At 49.7% G+C, this 15,524-nt stretch overlaps 1 protein-coding gene across 2 annotated transcripts; it reads left to right on the top strand.

Annotated features, from left to right (window-relative positions):
* The first annotated feature begins 4,783 nt into the window (after window positions 1–4,783).
* TSEN54 (tRNA splicing endonuclease subunit 54) lies at window positions 4,784–15,262 on the top strand. Of its 2 annotated transcripts, XM_082066962.1 has the most exons (12): window positions 4,784–4,842; window positions 4,954–5,112; window positions 6,783–6,846; window positions 6,990–7,073; window positions 8,790–8,888; window positions 9,189–9,241; window positions 9,593–9,691; window positions 10,804–11,438; window positions 11,992–12,052; window positions 12,764–12,880; window positions 13,606–13,681; window positions 13,980–14,112. In XM_082066962.1, the coding sequence occupies exons 1-12, from the start codon at window positions 4,814–4,816 to the stop codon at window positions 13,983–13,985; spliced, it is 1,482 nt and encodes a 493-aa protein (XP_081923088.1). In that variant the 5' UTR covers window positions 4,784–4,813; the 3' UTR covers window positions 13,986–14,112. The 2 variants fall into 2 exon arrangements, with proteins under 2 accessions (XP_081923088.1, XP_081923087.1); XM_082066961.1 differs by lacking the exon at window positions 13,606–13,681 and having other exon boundaries at window positions 13,980–15,262.
* The last annotated feature ends 262 nt before the right edge of the window (window positions 15,263–15,524 follow it).

Raw genomic sequence — 15,524 nt, 5'->3', positions numbered from 1 at the left:
ACCAAAGCCCAGGAAAGACGCTTCAAAGAACCCAGTGAGTGCAAACACATTGCAGGAGAAGTTATGCTACTTGCTCAAGTTCCATAATCTATAGCCTTGAACTCTAAACAGCGAGGCTTCTTTACCTCAAGCCAGCCATTGCAGCACAAACCTTCAATCTGTTCAAGTGAACCGCGAGCAGGATGCCAAAGCAAATTGGGAAATAAGAAATGCTTCAGCCGTTCTCTCCAGCATAATTCAGCATTTCTCTCAGCCTAAAGCAGTGCATCATAGAGGTAAGAATGACTCCTGGCTACTTTAATCATTCTTGCTGGATTTAGTCCGTGTTTCCTTGGCTTTTCACATGTTATTAACAATGTGCAGGTTCCAGTAAATGATCTCAAATAAATGCATATATGACTAACAGACAGCAGCTCCAGAAATTCACATAGTGGCAACTGAAAGCCTGGGTTCAGATCATTACTTGGGGGCTTAGCTAGCTCATTATGTACCACAAGCCTGCATTGCGATACCATATCAGTTTTCCTGCTGCTGAGCAGATCCCCAGGAATCAAGCTGTAGTCTGCAGATGGTCACACCACAGTGATTTCTACAACAAACTTATTGGAAGAGAGAATGCAAAATTTAAGCTTCTCCATTTCTCAGTCATCAGAAAGCAGCAGATGCCAATGAACCACAGCACATACACACACTGGTTATGCAGAAGCATTAACTGTTTAATCCCCAAAATCCTGGTTTTAAGGACAGTTTTCTTTTCTTGAAAGCCTTGTCCTCACACTTCCCAATCCCAGCCCTGACAAGTGACCAAGTTTCAGCCCAGAAACTTTCATCAGTAATCTTTTTTGAGCAAAGGTCTCTTTCTAACCCCCTGCCCAAACTCCCAGCTGTAGCACACTGCAGGATCACAGGCATCACAAGCATCCTACAGCAGCAAGGAAGCTGCCAAAAACTCCCAGGTGAGGCTAGAAAACAGATGGGTCCCACACCTCCCAGACAAGCTGTAACACCTCACACCATTATCTGCTTTTCATCCAAAACCAGGCACTTTAGTGCAAATTTACGGTCTGCCAAACCTTGTTGAAATTAATCGCCAGATGTTCCTTTCTTATGCTCTGCTGTAAGAAGTTGCCTATATGATGCTCAAGAAGCTCAGAGATAATTATATTCTAGTAGAAAATACCTCAAGTATAATAATAATACTACAATTGTATGCTGAACTACTGCTAGCTTGTGATAACAGGGTTGTTGCACAGTGACGATATGAGCATAGCTCAGAACTAAGCAATTGTCAAAGCTTTACACACATTGCAACACACACAAGAATTTAAGCACTTGTTTTAGGTAGTTTGTAACATCCTTTTCTATCTCAAATCACACAGAGCATCCATACACAAAACCTCTTAAAATCAGAACATGCTTCATGGGTTGCAACAAAGTCAAAGCAGATGGGCCATGTTACTCCTCTCAGACATTGTTTTCCAAGTGGTACCATTTGTTGGCAAATAGATAAAGTCAGGGCCACAAACAGCTGTGGCACAGCTGGTTTCTGCAGAGTTACTAAAACATTTCCAAACACCATGCCAGGAACTGCAGGAGCTGTTAACACAGGCATTAAAGCAGGTAGCCATACCTGGCAGAGCTGCTTAGCTCAAGCACAGAGCGTGCGATTCCCAGCCTTGCACTCTACAAGAAACCAGAAAAACAATCCCAAGGCCACACTTTCTCTTATTTTCTCAAAAAACATTTTGAGGCCATTTACATCAAGTTCATCCAGTAGTTAACCACAAGGATCTTATGGTTACAGGGACTGCAAAAACATGACTTGGATGCAACAGAAAAGGACTGAAAGGGCTCAAACCTGTCCCCTTGCTCTGCTCCCCTCTGGAGTGCCAGGATCAGCAACAGAAGGTTGAGCTGGGAGCAGGATGGCCCATTAGAAGAGGCAGCCAGCCCACATTTTCAATCCTGAGTGTCTTTTTACACTTTATCAGTACTTTTCCATCTCCAAGAGAAAAAAGGAAGGAAAAAAAAAAAAGAAAAGAAAGAAGTGAGCAAAATCACCACACTTACCTGCTGAGAGCCCATGGTCCCAGTGCACAGCAGTGTTGTTTCCCCAGTCACATCAGTCCTGTTTTCCCTTGGGATGAGGGCAGCATCCCACAGGAGAGCCAGGAGCAGCCGTGGCCTCCACCATCAGTTTTCTCTGTGGCTGCTCCTGCCACCCAGATGACAAGGGCTGGATCCTGCTCTTCTACCCATTGCCACACACTTGTACTCTTCTTCCCTGGCAGCCTCCTGGCTCACAGTCCCACATCCACCCTTATTCCAGCTCACAGGAGCCCCTGAGCAGATCACTCACTTACAAACTCACGTTCTGCCACCACTCTGCTTGATGACCATTGTTTGAGCTCCAAGAGGAACACCTTACATCTGTCTGCTCACAGCGCCGCCACAAAGTCCCACTGCAGAGAGCCCAGGACAGTCCCCACCAACTGCTTCTTAGGTTTCTTGCCACACACAGCTGCTCTGCTGGAGATGCAACAGAGTCCTGCTCAGAGCAAAGGGAAAAAAGACCCCAAACTTAAGAAAAGACCTCACCAACATCACCATGAGCAGCATAACAAAGGCCCCAAAGCAGCCACACAGAAACTTAATATTAAAAAATCCTAACATAAACCTAGAAAAATATCTAAAGAGAAAGAACAAACTCACCCCACCCTCTATTTGTAAGAGGAGGACAAGAAAGTGCAGCCCCACAGGACCACCCACAGCCAGCTGATGAGACTCAGCTCATTAGGGCTGATTAACAGGCTTCAGCTGGAGAGAAGTGTGAGTCCCACCAGGGACAAGGCTCTGCTGGTGCCCCTGTGAGGAGCAGGACCCCCCCCACCTCTGTGACAGCTAAAATCCCAGGATTGAAAAGACGTGAACTGAGATTAGTCTTGACGTTTCTGGGTCTTGCAATCACAGTGGGTGACAAAAGCAAGTTCTGGATCAGAGCCTTTCCCGGAACAATTTAAATACGTCTATTTTAAGGCGAGACTGAGTTAAACAAAAGGGTGACAGGCCAGAAGTTGAAAGCACAAGATGTGGTATCCTGGGATTATGTTAAAATCAGGCCATCTGAGTAGCCTCCAAAATACATATTTTGTTGAAATTGGGGAGAAAAAGCACTGCAACTGCACAGCCCACTGCCCTTCGTGCCATTCGCGAGTCCTCGTCCCCTTGCATGCTGTGGAGAGGCACTGCTGCCCAAAATCGCTTGACCCCCTTGCAGGATGAAGGCTCAATTTAGAAGGAGGAAATAATCAGGCAGGAAGTGAAAATTAAACCATTCAGTGGAAAACGGAGGGGAATGTTTTTTTCATTCATCTGCCTATGCTGGCATCTTGTCAAAGGACTATTATTGGGAAACCGCGGTGGGAACGGGGACTTTGGTAGGGGTAAAGCTGTATTTTTCCTACTTGAGGCTCAGTGACTCCTGAAAGCTATCCCACAGCAACGAGAGACGGGCTCGAGGTGAAACTTGAACTTTTGGTGCATTTCCCTGTCAGGTCCGTTCGTGCCTCCCCCAGGCAGCAAATCCAGCAGTGTCAGCAGAGACATGAGGCCATGGTGCAAGGAGGTTTAGTGTTTTCCAGCCCGTCCAGAGCACCGCATGCTCTGCACAGCCCAACCACTGCGTGTCCTGCACGGCCTGATGTGCCTGAGCGTGCACAGCACCGGCCCTGGGGGCTGCGGGGGGCTCTGCAAGGAGAGGATGGGGCTGCCCTGTGCTGGATGCAGCCACTTCCAGGTGGTTCTGGTGGGTTCCAGATGGCTCCAACAGCCCCAGCACACGGCACAGCTGAGCCCATCAGCGATGCTGGTGGTGCTTTTGGGGAAATGTATTTAAGACACAGCAAAATGCAATTAGGCACTGGAGAGGAGAAAAAGTATGGGAAGTGGCACTGCAAGCAGTGTGGCCAGGGAAGAAGGGATGAAGAGGTGCTGCAGGTGTTCCCCAGAAGCCCCTGGAGGAGTCCTTGCTAGCGAAGATATCAATGCCTTGGACTAATATTAATTGACAGTAAACTAATTTTCACTGAGTTGAGCCTGTTTTATCAGTGACAGTAGCTGGTGAGTGATCTGTCTTTATCTCAACCCATGAGCTGTTTCACTTTACTTTCTCCCCAGCTCTTAGGAGGAGGAGGAGTGAGAGCGGCTGGGTGGCCAGCTGGCAGCAGCTGTGGCCTGCTCGCCCTGATGGCCCTGGGACACAGACCTGGGGCAAAACTGTTCACGGCCCTGGCACATGCTCTAGTGCACAGCCCCAGTGCATGGTCACGGTGCATGGCCTTGGTGCCTGGCTCAATGCATGGCCCCGGTGCATGGTTGCAGTGCAGAGCTCAGTGCATGGTCCCAGTACATCGCTGCAGTGCACAGCTCAATGCGCAGCCCCGGTACGTCACTGCAGTGCACAGCTCAATGCATGGCCCTGGTGCATGGCTGCAGTGCACAGCTCAATGCACGGCCTTGGTGCATGGCTGCAGGGCAGAGCTCCATGCGTGGCCCCATTACATCACTGCAGTGCACCCCTCAATGCACAGCCCCGCTGCATGGCTGCAGTGCACAGCTCCATGCACGGCCCCGGTGCACGCCCGGTCGCCGTCTCGCTCCCGGTACACACTCCCTTGCCACCCCCGGGCCGCTCCGGTGCTCGGTCCCCGCCGCTCGCAGTCCTCCAAGCCCCCAGGGGGCGCGCTAGTGCCCGCCTCTCTGTGCCGTCACCCGGGCCCGGCGGCGGAAGGAAGCGACTTCCCGCGGCGCGCCCATGGAGCCGGGCGGGTCGTGCAGCCCCAGGTAGGGCCGCTCGGGGGGGAGACTGCAGAGGGGCTGCCCGGCACACGGGGCGGTGCCCGGGCTGTGCGGCTGCTGCTCTCCGCTCACTGTGCGCCCCTTCTCGCCCCGCAGCGCGGCGGAGCTGCCGGAGGCCCGCGGCCGCAGGGCCCCTCGGCGTCCCCACGGCCAGAAGGATTTCATCCCCGACGGCTCGGCCGAGCAGGCGGAGAAGCTGCGCCGGTGCTGGGAGGAGCAGTGGCAGCTCCTCTCCGAGGAGCCTGTGCAGCCGTCGTAAGTGCCGGGGGTCGCGGGGCTGAGCTGAGCCCCCGAGCAGGGGCCTGTAAATTCCTCTTTCCCTGGGAGGGATCGTGTCGGGGTCAGAGCGGAGCTGCGGGGGTTCTCACAGTCACGGAGTGTCAGGGGTTGAAGGGACCTGGAAAGCTCATCCAGTGCAATCCCCCCATGGAGCAGGAACACCCAGATGAGGTTACACAGGAAGGTGTCCAGGCGGGTTGGAATGTCTGCAGAGAAGGAGACTCCACAACCTCCCTGGGCAGCCTGTTTCAGTGTCTGTCACCCTCACTGAGAAGAAGTTTTTTCTCATATTGAAGTGGAACCTCCTGTGTTTGAGTTTGTACCCATTACCCCTTGTACTATCAGTGGTTGTCACCAAGAAGAGCCTGGCTCCATCCTGTGACACTCACTCTTTACATATTTATAACCATTAATGAGGTCACCCCTCAGTCTCCTCCAAGCTAAAGAGACCCAGCTCCCTCAGCCTTTCCTCATAAGGGAGATGTTCGGGTGTTACCATGAGTAGAACCATGGTGGCAGCAGCAGGTGGGTGTTAGCACAGCCAGTTCCCTTCCTGTCCCCTCAGTTCAGCTGCTCACAGCTCCCAGGTTGGACTGCAGCTCACCTGCTGTTCCCGGGGAGCAGAGGGTCACACTGGTGGCTCCAGGGTAAGTGTTCAGAAAGTCCCTTAAAAAGCTGTTATTTTTTCTGGTGTGTGTGTAAACCTGTAGCCTGTTTTCTTGGGCATGGTCCAGGTTACACAGCCCCTTGTTGATGCTCACGTGTGGCCTTGTGCAGGCTCAGCTGACTCTCAGTGACCCTGGCTTATCATTTTTGGTGGTTTCAACAGTGCTACCAGTCTGGAGTTTATAGTTTCTTGGGAGGTTTTCACATGCTGCCTCCCAGCACAAACTTTCCCTGTTTGGTGTGCAATTTTCTGGTAACTGTTTCTCTGTCTGCAGTGAGGAGTAGCAGCAGAAACTGTTCACATAAAATCACACCACTAGGGACTTTAGAGAGAGAACAGTGACCTCCAGCAGACAGACAGTTATCTCCCACGGTTACCACAGCTGGGTTTGTTCAAGTCCATCCTTAAATGCATGTCTGGGGCAGCAGTGGAGACCCTCAGGCTGGGAGGGCAACTGGGCAGGTTTAGGTTTCCTTTCAGATGGGGAAATTATGGTGCTGACTAAAGATGCAGAGCAAGTCTGTAGTGGACCCTGCAGGTCTTACTTTCTGTTTCCTTGAGCCAGCTGCTAAAAATGGGTGTGTGCATTCTTACAAAGACACCCTCCACCCCTCAGCTGTTAATTTTTTCCTGTGAGTCCCCGTGGGTGGGATACGGCGATTTGAGAGTGTTTTGGTAACATCTAAACAATAGTGTGATATATCATGGCTTAGGCTGTGCATCTCCAGCAGGTTGCTGTAGCCTATGGGCAGACATCTGCTGTGCTGACTGAAGACACTCTTAACTAGTTTCTGATTATAAAATCTTCAGCTGGTACTGCTAGATCCAGAGGATAACGTCTTTCCAAAGCTTTATCCTGTAAAAATGCCACCCGGAAGTTTGCTGCCTTTTGACACCTTCTTGAGCTTGTTGTGTTGCTGCAGTAGGAGTTGATTGTAGGATGTGCTTGTAATAACAAACTAATCTTTAACCTCCTCAGGAGGAATCTGGTGAAAGCTGAGTGGAAGCCAGGACAGGGCATTGTGGAGCTGCAGTCCCCTGCGGTGAGTCTGCTGCAAAGCTACTCGGTGTCATCATCTCCCACTGGCCATTGCAGATTCCTTAATTTGCTGCTTGGAAGGGGAGAGAGCCTGGTTGTCAGCAGGGAACAGCCAGAGCCCCTCATGGATTTGTGCTTCTGTTCCAGGGGAAGTTCTGGCACACCATGGGGTTCTCAAAGCGTGGCAAACAGTGCCTGCTGCCCGAGGAGGCTCTGTACCTGCTGGAGTGTGTAAGTAGGATATTTGTGCCACGGATGGGGGCATCGGGTCCTTCCTGAAAGATTGGAGGGATTACAGCAGCTTTGGACTGAAATCACTTGACTTGTGTAGGTTGAGCAGCTGATATACACCTGGTTCTCAAGGAATTGTCCATTTTAGCCTGTTTGTTGGTGGAGCTGTTTGTCTCCAGGCCATGGGTTCATATGCTGTACTTCAAAGCAGCCTCTGTGTCCCTGATACCACATGAGTTGGATTGGCAGCCAGTTAATCCAGCTGGTGTTGGGTTTAACCCACTCTTACATCAGATATGAGAATAGAAACTAGGAAAGTTTTAGGTGATGCAAATTTCTGTCAGTACAGCTAATAAGTCAGCTCTCTTACCAGAATGAGAGAAGCATGAGGAGCGTGTTATGAAGTTTTCTCTTGAGTTCTCTGTCTACTTTCTTGCTCTGGGGGTGACGAAATGCACATTTATATGTCAGATTACTTCTTTACCAAAATCTGTAGGTTTAGGAAGTTGAACTTCCACAGTTCAGGAAAACTTACTGTTCTGGGAATTTCTGGAAACAAGATCAAAGCATTATCTTCTGTTCCTTGCAGGAGTTAATTGGAATAAAAGGTTTGATACTGGCAAATCCTTTTCCTCAGAACTGGTGTACAGTTAATGAGGACATCTGAGACTGGTCAGTGCCTTCTCTGTCTTAAACTGACTTCCTGCCATATCTCCTGTGTATCTTGTATTTTGCAATGACAGGGTTTATAAGTTCGTTAGCAGAGTTTTTCTGTGCTCCTTTAAGAAGCAGATAGGGATTAGTGAAACTCTATGTAGCTTGCTAGGGCCACGTTTAGGCACTAAATCAGAGCTTTCCATGTGAGGTGTCCCTCCACTGAGGCCTGTTATCAGTAGAATAGGTGCACCAATCTAAAGAGGAGTTTCACCAGATTATGGGCATGTGATGCCTTCAATCATAGCTGCATAGGTAGGACATTTTTACCTTTGGCAGTCTGACAGACAATAGATTGTCAACATAATGATAAAAATAAAATTGTTTAGTCAGTTGTTGAGTACACAATCACTCCCCAGAAGCAGAAAAGACCTGTTAGATAACTTCAGCCCATCCCATGGGAGAGGTGTGGTTCCTAGTGTTTTGTTTTCTTTGTTTATGATTAAACCCATTTTTTTTTTTTAAAAGGAGGAAAAATAGGTGTAGCCTAAAACTGCCTGCTGGAGGTTGGTTGTGATTGCCTGGGGAATCTACATGTGGGATTACTGGGCCTGGAGTAAATGCTGCTGAGGAGCCACCAATTGATGGCATCTGAGGATACCATCGATTCCTCTGCTCCAGCTCACTCACTCATGCTGGTCCTAAATATTTTTGTAGTTGTACTTTGTGCCGAATCACTGAGGTCATCAAAGTTAAAGAATGCTATCTCCCAAAGCAACGATTAACAGTTGAGCATCGTACTCCCAGCTGCATCCTCCAAACAGATGCAGCGCTGGAGCGGGAGCTGACAGCTGTGGGTGGGAACTTCTTACCTGGCTGCTAAAGCCAGGTATGGGAGAACTGGGCATGGGAGAGGGGCTGTAACTAATCCAGGTGGCACATGGGGAGACATGGTTATCATGTCAAGAAGGGTGCTGGCTCCAGCTATCAGGGCCAGTGGGAAGAGTCTGGTGTTAGATTTGTTCCCTGTGATTGTCTAAACACCAAGATTTTGCCCTGCAGGGCTATGTCCAGCTCTTCTACAGAGATCTGCCCTTGTCAGTCCAGGAAGCCTACGAGATCCTGCTCTCCCAGGAGGCAGTGAGCCTGCCACATTACCAGGTGTGTTGGGTGCTGTGGGGAGGATGAAGGCAGAGACCCTGGCCCCTGCCACACGACCTCTCCCAGTGGCAGAGAGCAGAGCAGGACACTTAGTGTGGGAAGGGGAGACATTCTCAGTTTTACCCATTCACCTCCTTCCAGATGATCAGTTCCTATTTCCCCACCTTTGCTTTGGGTCCTAAGCCTGGTGTTTTTTCCTCCGCCAGTGCCACACTGTATTCACTCAGTTGTTGCAGAACGGAAGTAGATTGTTTGGTTTTAAGGTAGTCATTTAACACTCTTGCTTTCCTTTGCTCCAAGGTGTTCAGCCACTTGAAGCAACTGGGTTATATTGTACTGAGATTCGACCCCAGGTAACCAGCTTTTCCTTTCCACGCTGCTTTCTCCTTTCTGAAGACCCTGAGCAGCTCTGTGCCCACTGCATGGCCCCAGTGGAATGGCAGAGAAGAGGACTTAGACCGTGTGTTCCATCTCTTGGGAGGATAAAAGGCTAAAAGTGGCACTCTGCTTTTCCTTGCTCTTGTTCTTGAGGAGGTGATTTGGAACATCAAATGGGGCATGAACTGGGGACCATCCTGGTCCTGCTTGTGGATTTTCTGTGCCTGGAAGAAAAGGTTTTTGTTGCTGTATCCTGGGGGCTGAGCAGAAGGGTAGTTCCACTGCCCTGCTCTGCTCTCAGCCTCTGTGTTGGTGTCTCCTTACAGCACTGTCCCGTCTCCCTACGAGAGGCAACTGAACCTGGAAAGTTACTGCAAGAGCTCTGGGAAACACCATTGCAAAAGGAGGAGGAGTTCCAGCCCCCAGTAAGGATGTGGCCCAAAGCCTTTTGCCATCTTCTCCTGGGTTCTGTGGCTTGGGAACAGCATCCTTGGCCCTTTGTGCTGTGGGTGACCTGTCTGGCACAGCTACTCCTAGCTATCCCCAAGCAGTGCGGTGCTTTTCCTAAACTTTTTGCAGTGTGGCCGTTTGTCACATCTGTACTTCCTGCAGGACTAATAGGGACAAAGTGCCTCTGAGCTTCCCAACTGTAGTGGCAAGGTGCTACAACAGAAGGGTGGAGAGGTCAGTGCAGAAGAAACACATGGCAGATGTCTCCTCTTGCTCCCTTTCAGAGGGATCACAGACACTGCAGTGCCCATCTTCCCCTTGTTCACCCCCTTGATGCAGCTTGCACGCTAGGACTGTACGGCAGAGTTGCACAAGGCCTCTAGAAGTTGCCAAAATGCAAACAGAGGCTGACTTAATTACTAATTTTGCTAATAATTATGACAGCTTCCAGTAGGTGGCATCATTCTTTAAGAAACAAGGAGGATGAGACTGGTCTGTAAGTCCTTTCCAGTTAACAAGCAAATCAGTGCCTGAGAAGTCATGAAATTTTAGGAACTGGGAGACAAAACTGTTGGTTTAAGAATTGCCCTGTCTTCTCTGGCACAAGGCACTGCATCTCATACCAGTAAGAGGAAGGTTTCTGCTGGGCCTGTGCTGGTTTGGCTGAAGTCCAGCATGTTTATGTGAAGGTGTTTGGGTCAGTATATATATGGGGCATGTGGAGGCTGTGTGGCAGGTTGGGAACGTGTGTCTGTACAAATCATGGCTGGGATTCTCCTGGGTGTTGAAGTCAAACCTTATGCAGTACTGCTCAGGAATTTATTCTGCCTTTGGCATCCACTGCTTGGTTTTTGGCCTGTTTTTCTCCCTTCTCAATTTATCACACAAGCAAACACCCTCCTTCCAGCCAAGAGGTTGTTGTCAAGGGTTTACACACCTGTCCGGGGGTTTCTGCCACCTTTGCCATCTGTCCTTCAGGCTTGGCAGACTGTATTCTTCCTGCTAGCAGGGAGGAGGCAGGATTCAAAGGGAATAAAACTTCACCACACACTCTCCCTGTATTTTATGCTGCTGCTTCTGTCTTTAGGTCACATGAGAAGAAACATAAGGTATCTGAGGACTTTGCAGAAGCTGAAGGAACCTCAAAAAAAGCTGAAGATGACTGTGGAGACTCCAGCTGCCTTCCTGTCAATGAACAGCCGTTGTCAGGGCAGCCAAAGGAATCAGATGCTGGCAGTGGAGAGAGGGAGTCAAACCCGGCTCCTCTTGATACAGGACAAAAGGACACCTTGAGCCCCTGTAGGAGCCAGGCTGGTGACCACAAGGGGAGCAGCACTGGCACCTGTGCACCCCACTGGGATTTTACCAGCATCATCTTCCCAAATGTGGCCCCAGACCAGCCGTGCACTCATCTCCCCTCACCTGATGACAGGGTCCTGCCAGAGAACATACCAGGGAGGGAGGTTGATGCAGCTTGCTGGTGTGCACGCATCAATCAGAAACAGGAGAAGCTGTCGCGGAAGGAAAGGGAGCAGCGAGAGAGGGAGAGCAGGTACAAGAGCAGTGTCAATGCCGACCGGGAGGTGAGGCGCTGCTCCAACTGGCAGGAGTACAAAGCCCTTTTGAAGCAGAGGAGCCAGCAGAGGGTTTGGAAACGACCGCCGCATCTCTGGGAACAAGCTGTCACTCCGCTTTTGCGGCCAGATGAAGCTACCTCATCAGGTAGTGGCTCTGGGAAGTTGACAGGGACCCCATTCTCCCCCCAGCTCTGTGAAACATATGATATGCAACAGCAAAAGGATGACATGGAGGAACTTATCATCAGTTTACGGGACAGTACCTTGAGAAGGGGAATTTAACTAGAAAGCCTGGGCAAAGCAGGCATAGAGAAGCCCAGTCATGGTTATAGGGAGAGAGAAGAAAGCTTGTCCTCTGCCTTTCTGTCTCTTTCTATAGCCCACTCAAGTGCCAGGATAAACCAGGCCTTGGGAGGTCTTCTAATCCATTCCCTGTGTCCTACTGTATTGCAGTCCTTCCTGCTAGGCTGTCAGGCGTGTGAAATCAGGACCAGCAAGACGCAAAGTGGTTGCAGGGTGTTTTGGGCCGTGCGCTGGGAGGAGATGAGGAAGTTGAGGTCTTTTGAAGTAGCCACTGGTGACTGTGGTGCTGCCAGCCATTGTCGGAGGAGGAAGGCTCGTGGGTGGCAGTGGAGTGCTTGGAGTGCCCTGGGAGAGAAATAGCTGGTCTGATCTTTTCCTGTTCCTTCTCCCTCCAGCTGCGCTCCTCCAGCAGATCAGCGTGCTGCAGCCCTCCCACATCCTGGATGGAGCCTCCCGGTTAGTATCCAGCCAGCCAGCTCGTAGCTGTTAGAGAGTGGGGATGTCTTGTGACTGTCCCTGCTTGTGAGGTCTGTGAGATGCTCACAGCAGCAGTTTGGGAGCTGCCTGGTGTGCAGGATGGTGAGAGAACCCAGCTCTGCTCTGCAATCCCTTTGGTTCTGTAGCAAGGGGCTGACATTTCTCTGAAGTACCAGGTCCTGCAGCAACAGAGCTAGGGCATTGCAGGCCAATTAAAACATCAGGGCTGCGCTCTTTTCCTGCTGTTCCCTCTGCACCCAAGCCAGGAAATCTCCTCCAGAGGTCTGATTTGGCTTCACCTGTGCCTCATCCCTGGAATGTGCTGCCATCCCTGCTGCAGTGATTATAAAACTTTGGTTTGGGGAGTTTTGGTTCAGCTCCTGCCTTGAAGAGTCCATGTGGTGGTTGTGTGCAGTCCCCACAGAGCAGTGCTTTGCTCCTGTTTCTCTTAGCGGTGCTTCTTGCAAGGGGGTCTGCAGAGAGGGGAGCCTGGCAGATGTGGGGTGGGAGCTTGCTCTGGTCTGACTCCAGGAAAGATCTGGAGAGTAATTGGAAGAGTTGCAGGGTCAGTCCTTTGAGGAGTGACACCTTTCAAAGGGCCCAGACTGGCCTGGTTTCAAGAGGTTTTGCTGTATCTATACCCTACAATGTTTTAATCACATACGTATGCGGATGTGTTCTTTTCTGTAGCCTGCAGGAGGACCCAGGGGGCTTGAAGATAGACTTCAATGTGTATCAAGCAGATGCTGTGGCCAAGTTTAAGAAGACAAACCCTGGGAAGCCATATGTCAGGATGTGTGTTCGGAGGTATCTGTGGGTCTTATGTATCCGTGGGTCTTATTGCTGTGTTCTGAAACACACCAGTTGCTGTTGCAGAAATGAAGTCCTAATGATCTGTAAATGACCCAGCATCTTGTGAGCTTTACAGATCATCAGAGTGCCTCCCTTGAGGGTGGTCCTGCCCACAGTTCTTTTTCTTTCAGTTCCTCCTTTGTTGGAGGCTGTGGCTGACAGTTCCCCCAGCCCTGTGGCCCACACTATTTGGTCATCTGGTTTCTGCTCATGTTCTGAGTATTACTGGAGTCAGGAGTAAGAAGCCACAGCTGTATTTGTGCAATGCTGTGAAACTCATGTAGAGCTCAGTTTTCCAGAGAGCTGTGTGATACCTGAATCCTCAGCCAGTGGAGATCCCTATGGATTTCTGCAGAGATGTACCTCCCCAGAGCTCACTGCAGCTCAGGGCCATCGGTTTAGTATTTTGATCTTTGTCAAATGTAACTTTAAGATCAGTATGAAGAGAAGATAGGTGTCTCCTCTCTTGCTGGATCCAGAATCTGATATTTAAGCTCCATAGGCAGGTGCAAAGTTCAGTCTCTGCCTTTTCTAATTCTGATATTCTACAACTGTCCCTCCTCCCCTCTGCAGCTGTAGTAGCAAGGGCGAGGAAGGTGGTAACGCAGGTTTACAAAAGTCTGTCGTGAGCAAGCAGAATGATCCTTGACGCATAAATATGTTCATTTATGAACAAACAGGCTCTGCAGAATTAAAAGGAGGGAAAAGCAAGTCAGATGTCGATCCCAGCAACCTAAAGATCTTCCTAGCACAAAGGTATTAAGATTGCACTGGACTGACACTTTGCCAATACCCGTGTGAGCTACATCTAGTAGACACAGTGTGGAGCTGTGTGCAGTTGCCCTTGTTTTTGGCAAAGGATTTGACAGCTCCCAGTTCCCGGCACACAGCGTGCTCTCTCGGGGCTGGCAGCCTCCCGCTGCAGCTGAAAGGGGTGGGCAGGGTCACTACCAGATCCTAAGACCGAAGTGAGCTGTTGTGATTGTTGGCCAGGACGGCTTTGTCTCTATATACTTCTTGCTTTGAGAACAACAGAATGTTTTTCTCTCTGCAGCTTTGATGAGCAGATTCCGTCCCTTCGGGCTTTGAAGCAGGTTACGTATCAGAGTGGGGACGTCCCGGTGGTCTTTGCGCTGGTGGATTATGGAGAAATTGCCTTTTATTCACTGAAGGAATTCAAGCTGCCAGTTGATGTTAATCACTGAAGTCACTGTCACTTGCAGAAATGGTACAGGATAAGAGGAAGAGCTTTACTCAGGATTTGTTTTCTTGATTAATGAAATATTTCAGAAAATAGAGCCTGTGATAACTGGAACCTTGGGTAGTTTACCAGTTTGTTACAGACTTCACCCAACTGGACGACTCAGGCATTAATAGCAAAATTTACAGCAAACAAATGTGTATGGCTTAGCTGGGCATTTCTGGACTGGAATACATGCTGCTTTGTTCTTGAAGTCACTGTTTCTCCAGCTTTCTCATCTCATGGACCGCTAGTCTGCCTTTTCCCTGTCATCTTTGGCTGACCTGTGGACCATTAGAAAACACTTCACTGGTGATCCTCTTGTCACATGTTAGGAACCACTGTGCTATACCCGTCAAACAGTTGGAGAGTCACTGAGGTCAAGCAGGGACAGAATAAGCTGATCAGATCAGTGATGTCTTGAGCCTCTGTCATTCAGCTATGCCAACAACTGTCAGATCAGATTCTGATCTGAAACAGACACAGCCACAGGAAACTGTGCCTTGAAAGCTATTTGATCAGTTGGAGGTCACAGAGAGCCCCCAGAGCATTGCAGATGGCACTCCAGCCTCATGCTCTAGTGGCTGTGCTGAGATGTGTTTTGGCCACACAATATTATTAAACTTTGGCCACCAATAACTGGCACACTGTATCTGATAGTCTCACCAGAGCTGTACTGCAGCACCCTGTGTTTCAGCCTGATATCCTCTTTCCTGGCTATGGATCCTTGTCTTTGCTTTTGCAAGTGAGAGATCCCCGAGTAAAGAAAGCAGCTACAAATTCCTCATGAACATTTCAGCCCTATGGCTTTTGTGCTCCAAGCTGAGGACATCATTGCTTTCCAGGCCCTACTGTGGGAGCTTTACACCAGGATATCCAGGTACCTAATTTGCTTTAGCCTCTGTGCAAAAGTGCTTCTGACAGATGCCAGAAAGTCTGCTGGATAGAAGCATGCTGAGCACAGCTGTGTTTCATATCGAGGTTCTTCAGAACTGCAATAGCAACCAGTTTAGATGCATTTTATTTGATAATTTTTGAATTACTTTTGGAGATGGGGAGAAGGCTAAGCAATAAAAGTGCCATTTCCAACAGTGTGAGCTCCTCCGTGTGGTTCTTAATTTCCCCAGAAATGTTAATAAGTTATGCAGAGGAAGACACTCTTGAGGAGGCTACTGGGACCCCAGTAACACCAGCTGGTGAATGCCCGCTCATGGTCCTACAACCCCGTGCCTTCGCAACCCTGTTCCTACACCTGTTTGGATCCAACGGGCAGCGTGACTCGGAGCCTGGAGGAGTCCCTGCGTCAGTGTGCGATCCCTGTCAACACAGGACACCTTGTCGCCTTCCTCCTGCGTGGTC

Source organism: Streptopelia decaocto, assembly GCF_964273445.1.
Source record: "Streptopelia decaocto genome assembly, chromosome: 16".
Lineage (NCBI taxonomy): Eukaryota > Metazoa > Chordata > Aves > Columbiformes > Columbidae > Streptopelia > Streptopelia decaocto.
The sequence above is the reverse complement of the archived record's forward strand: the minus strand, read 5'-3'. Positions and strand labels throughout refer to the sequence as shown.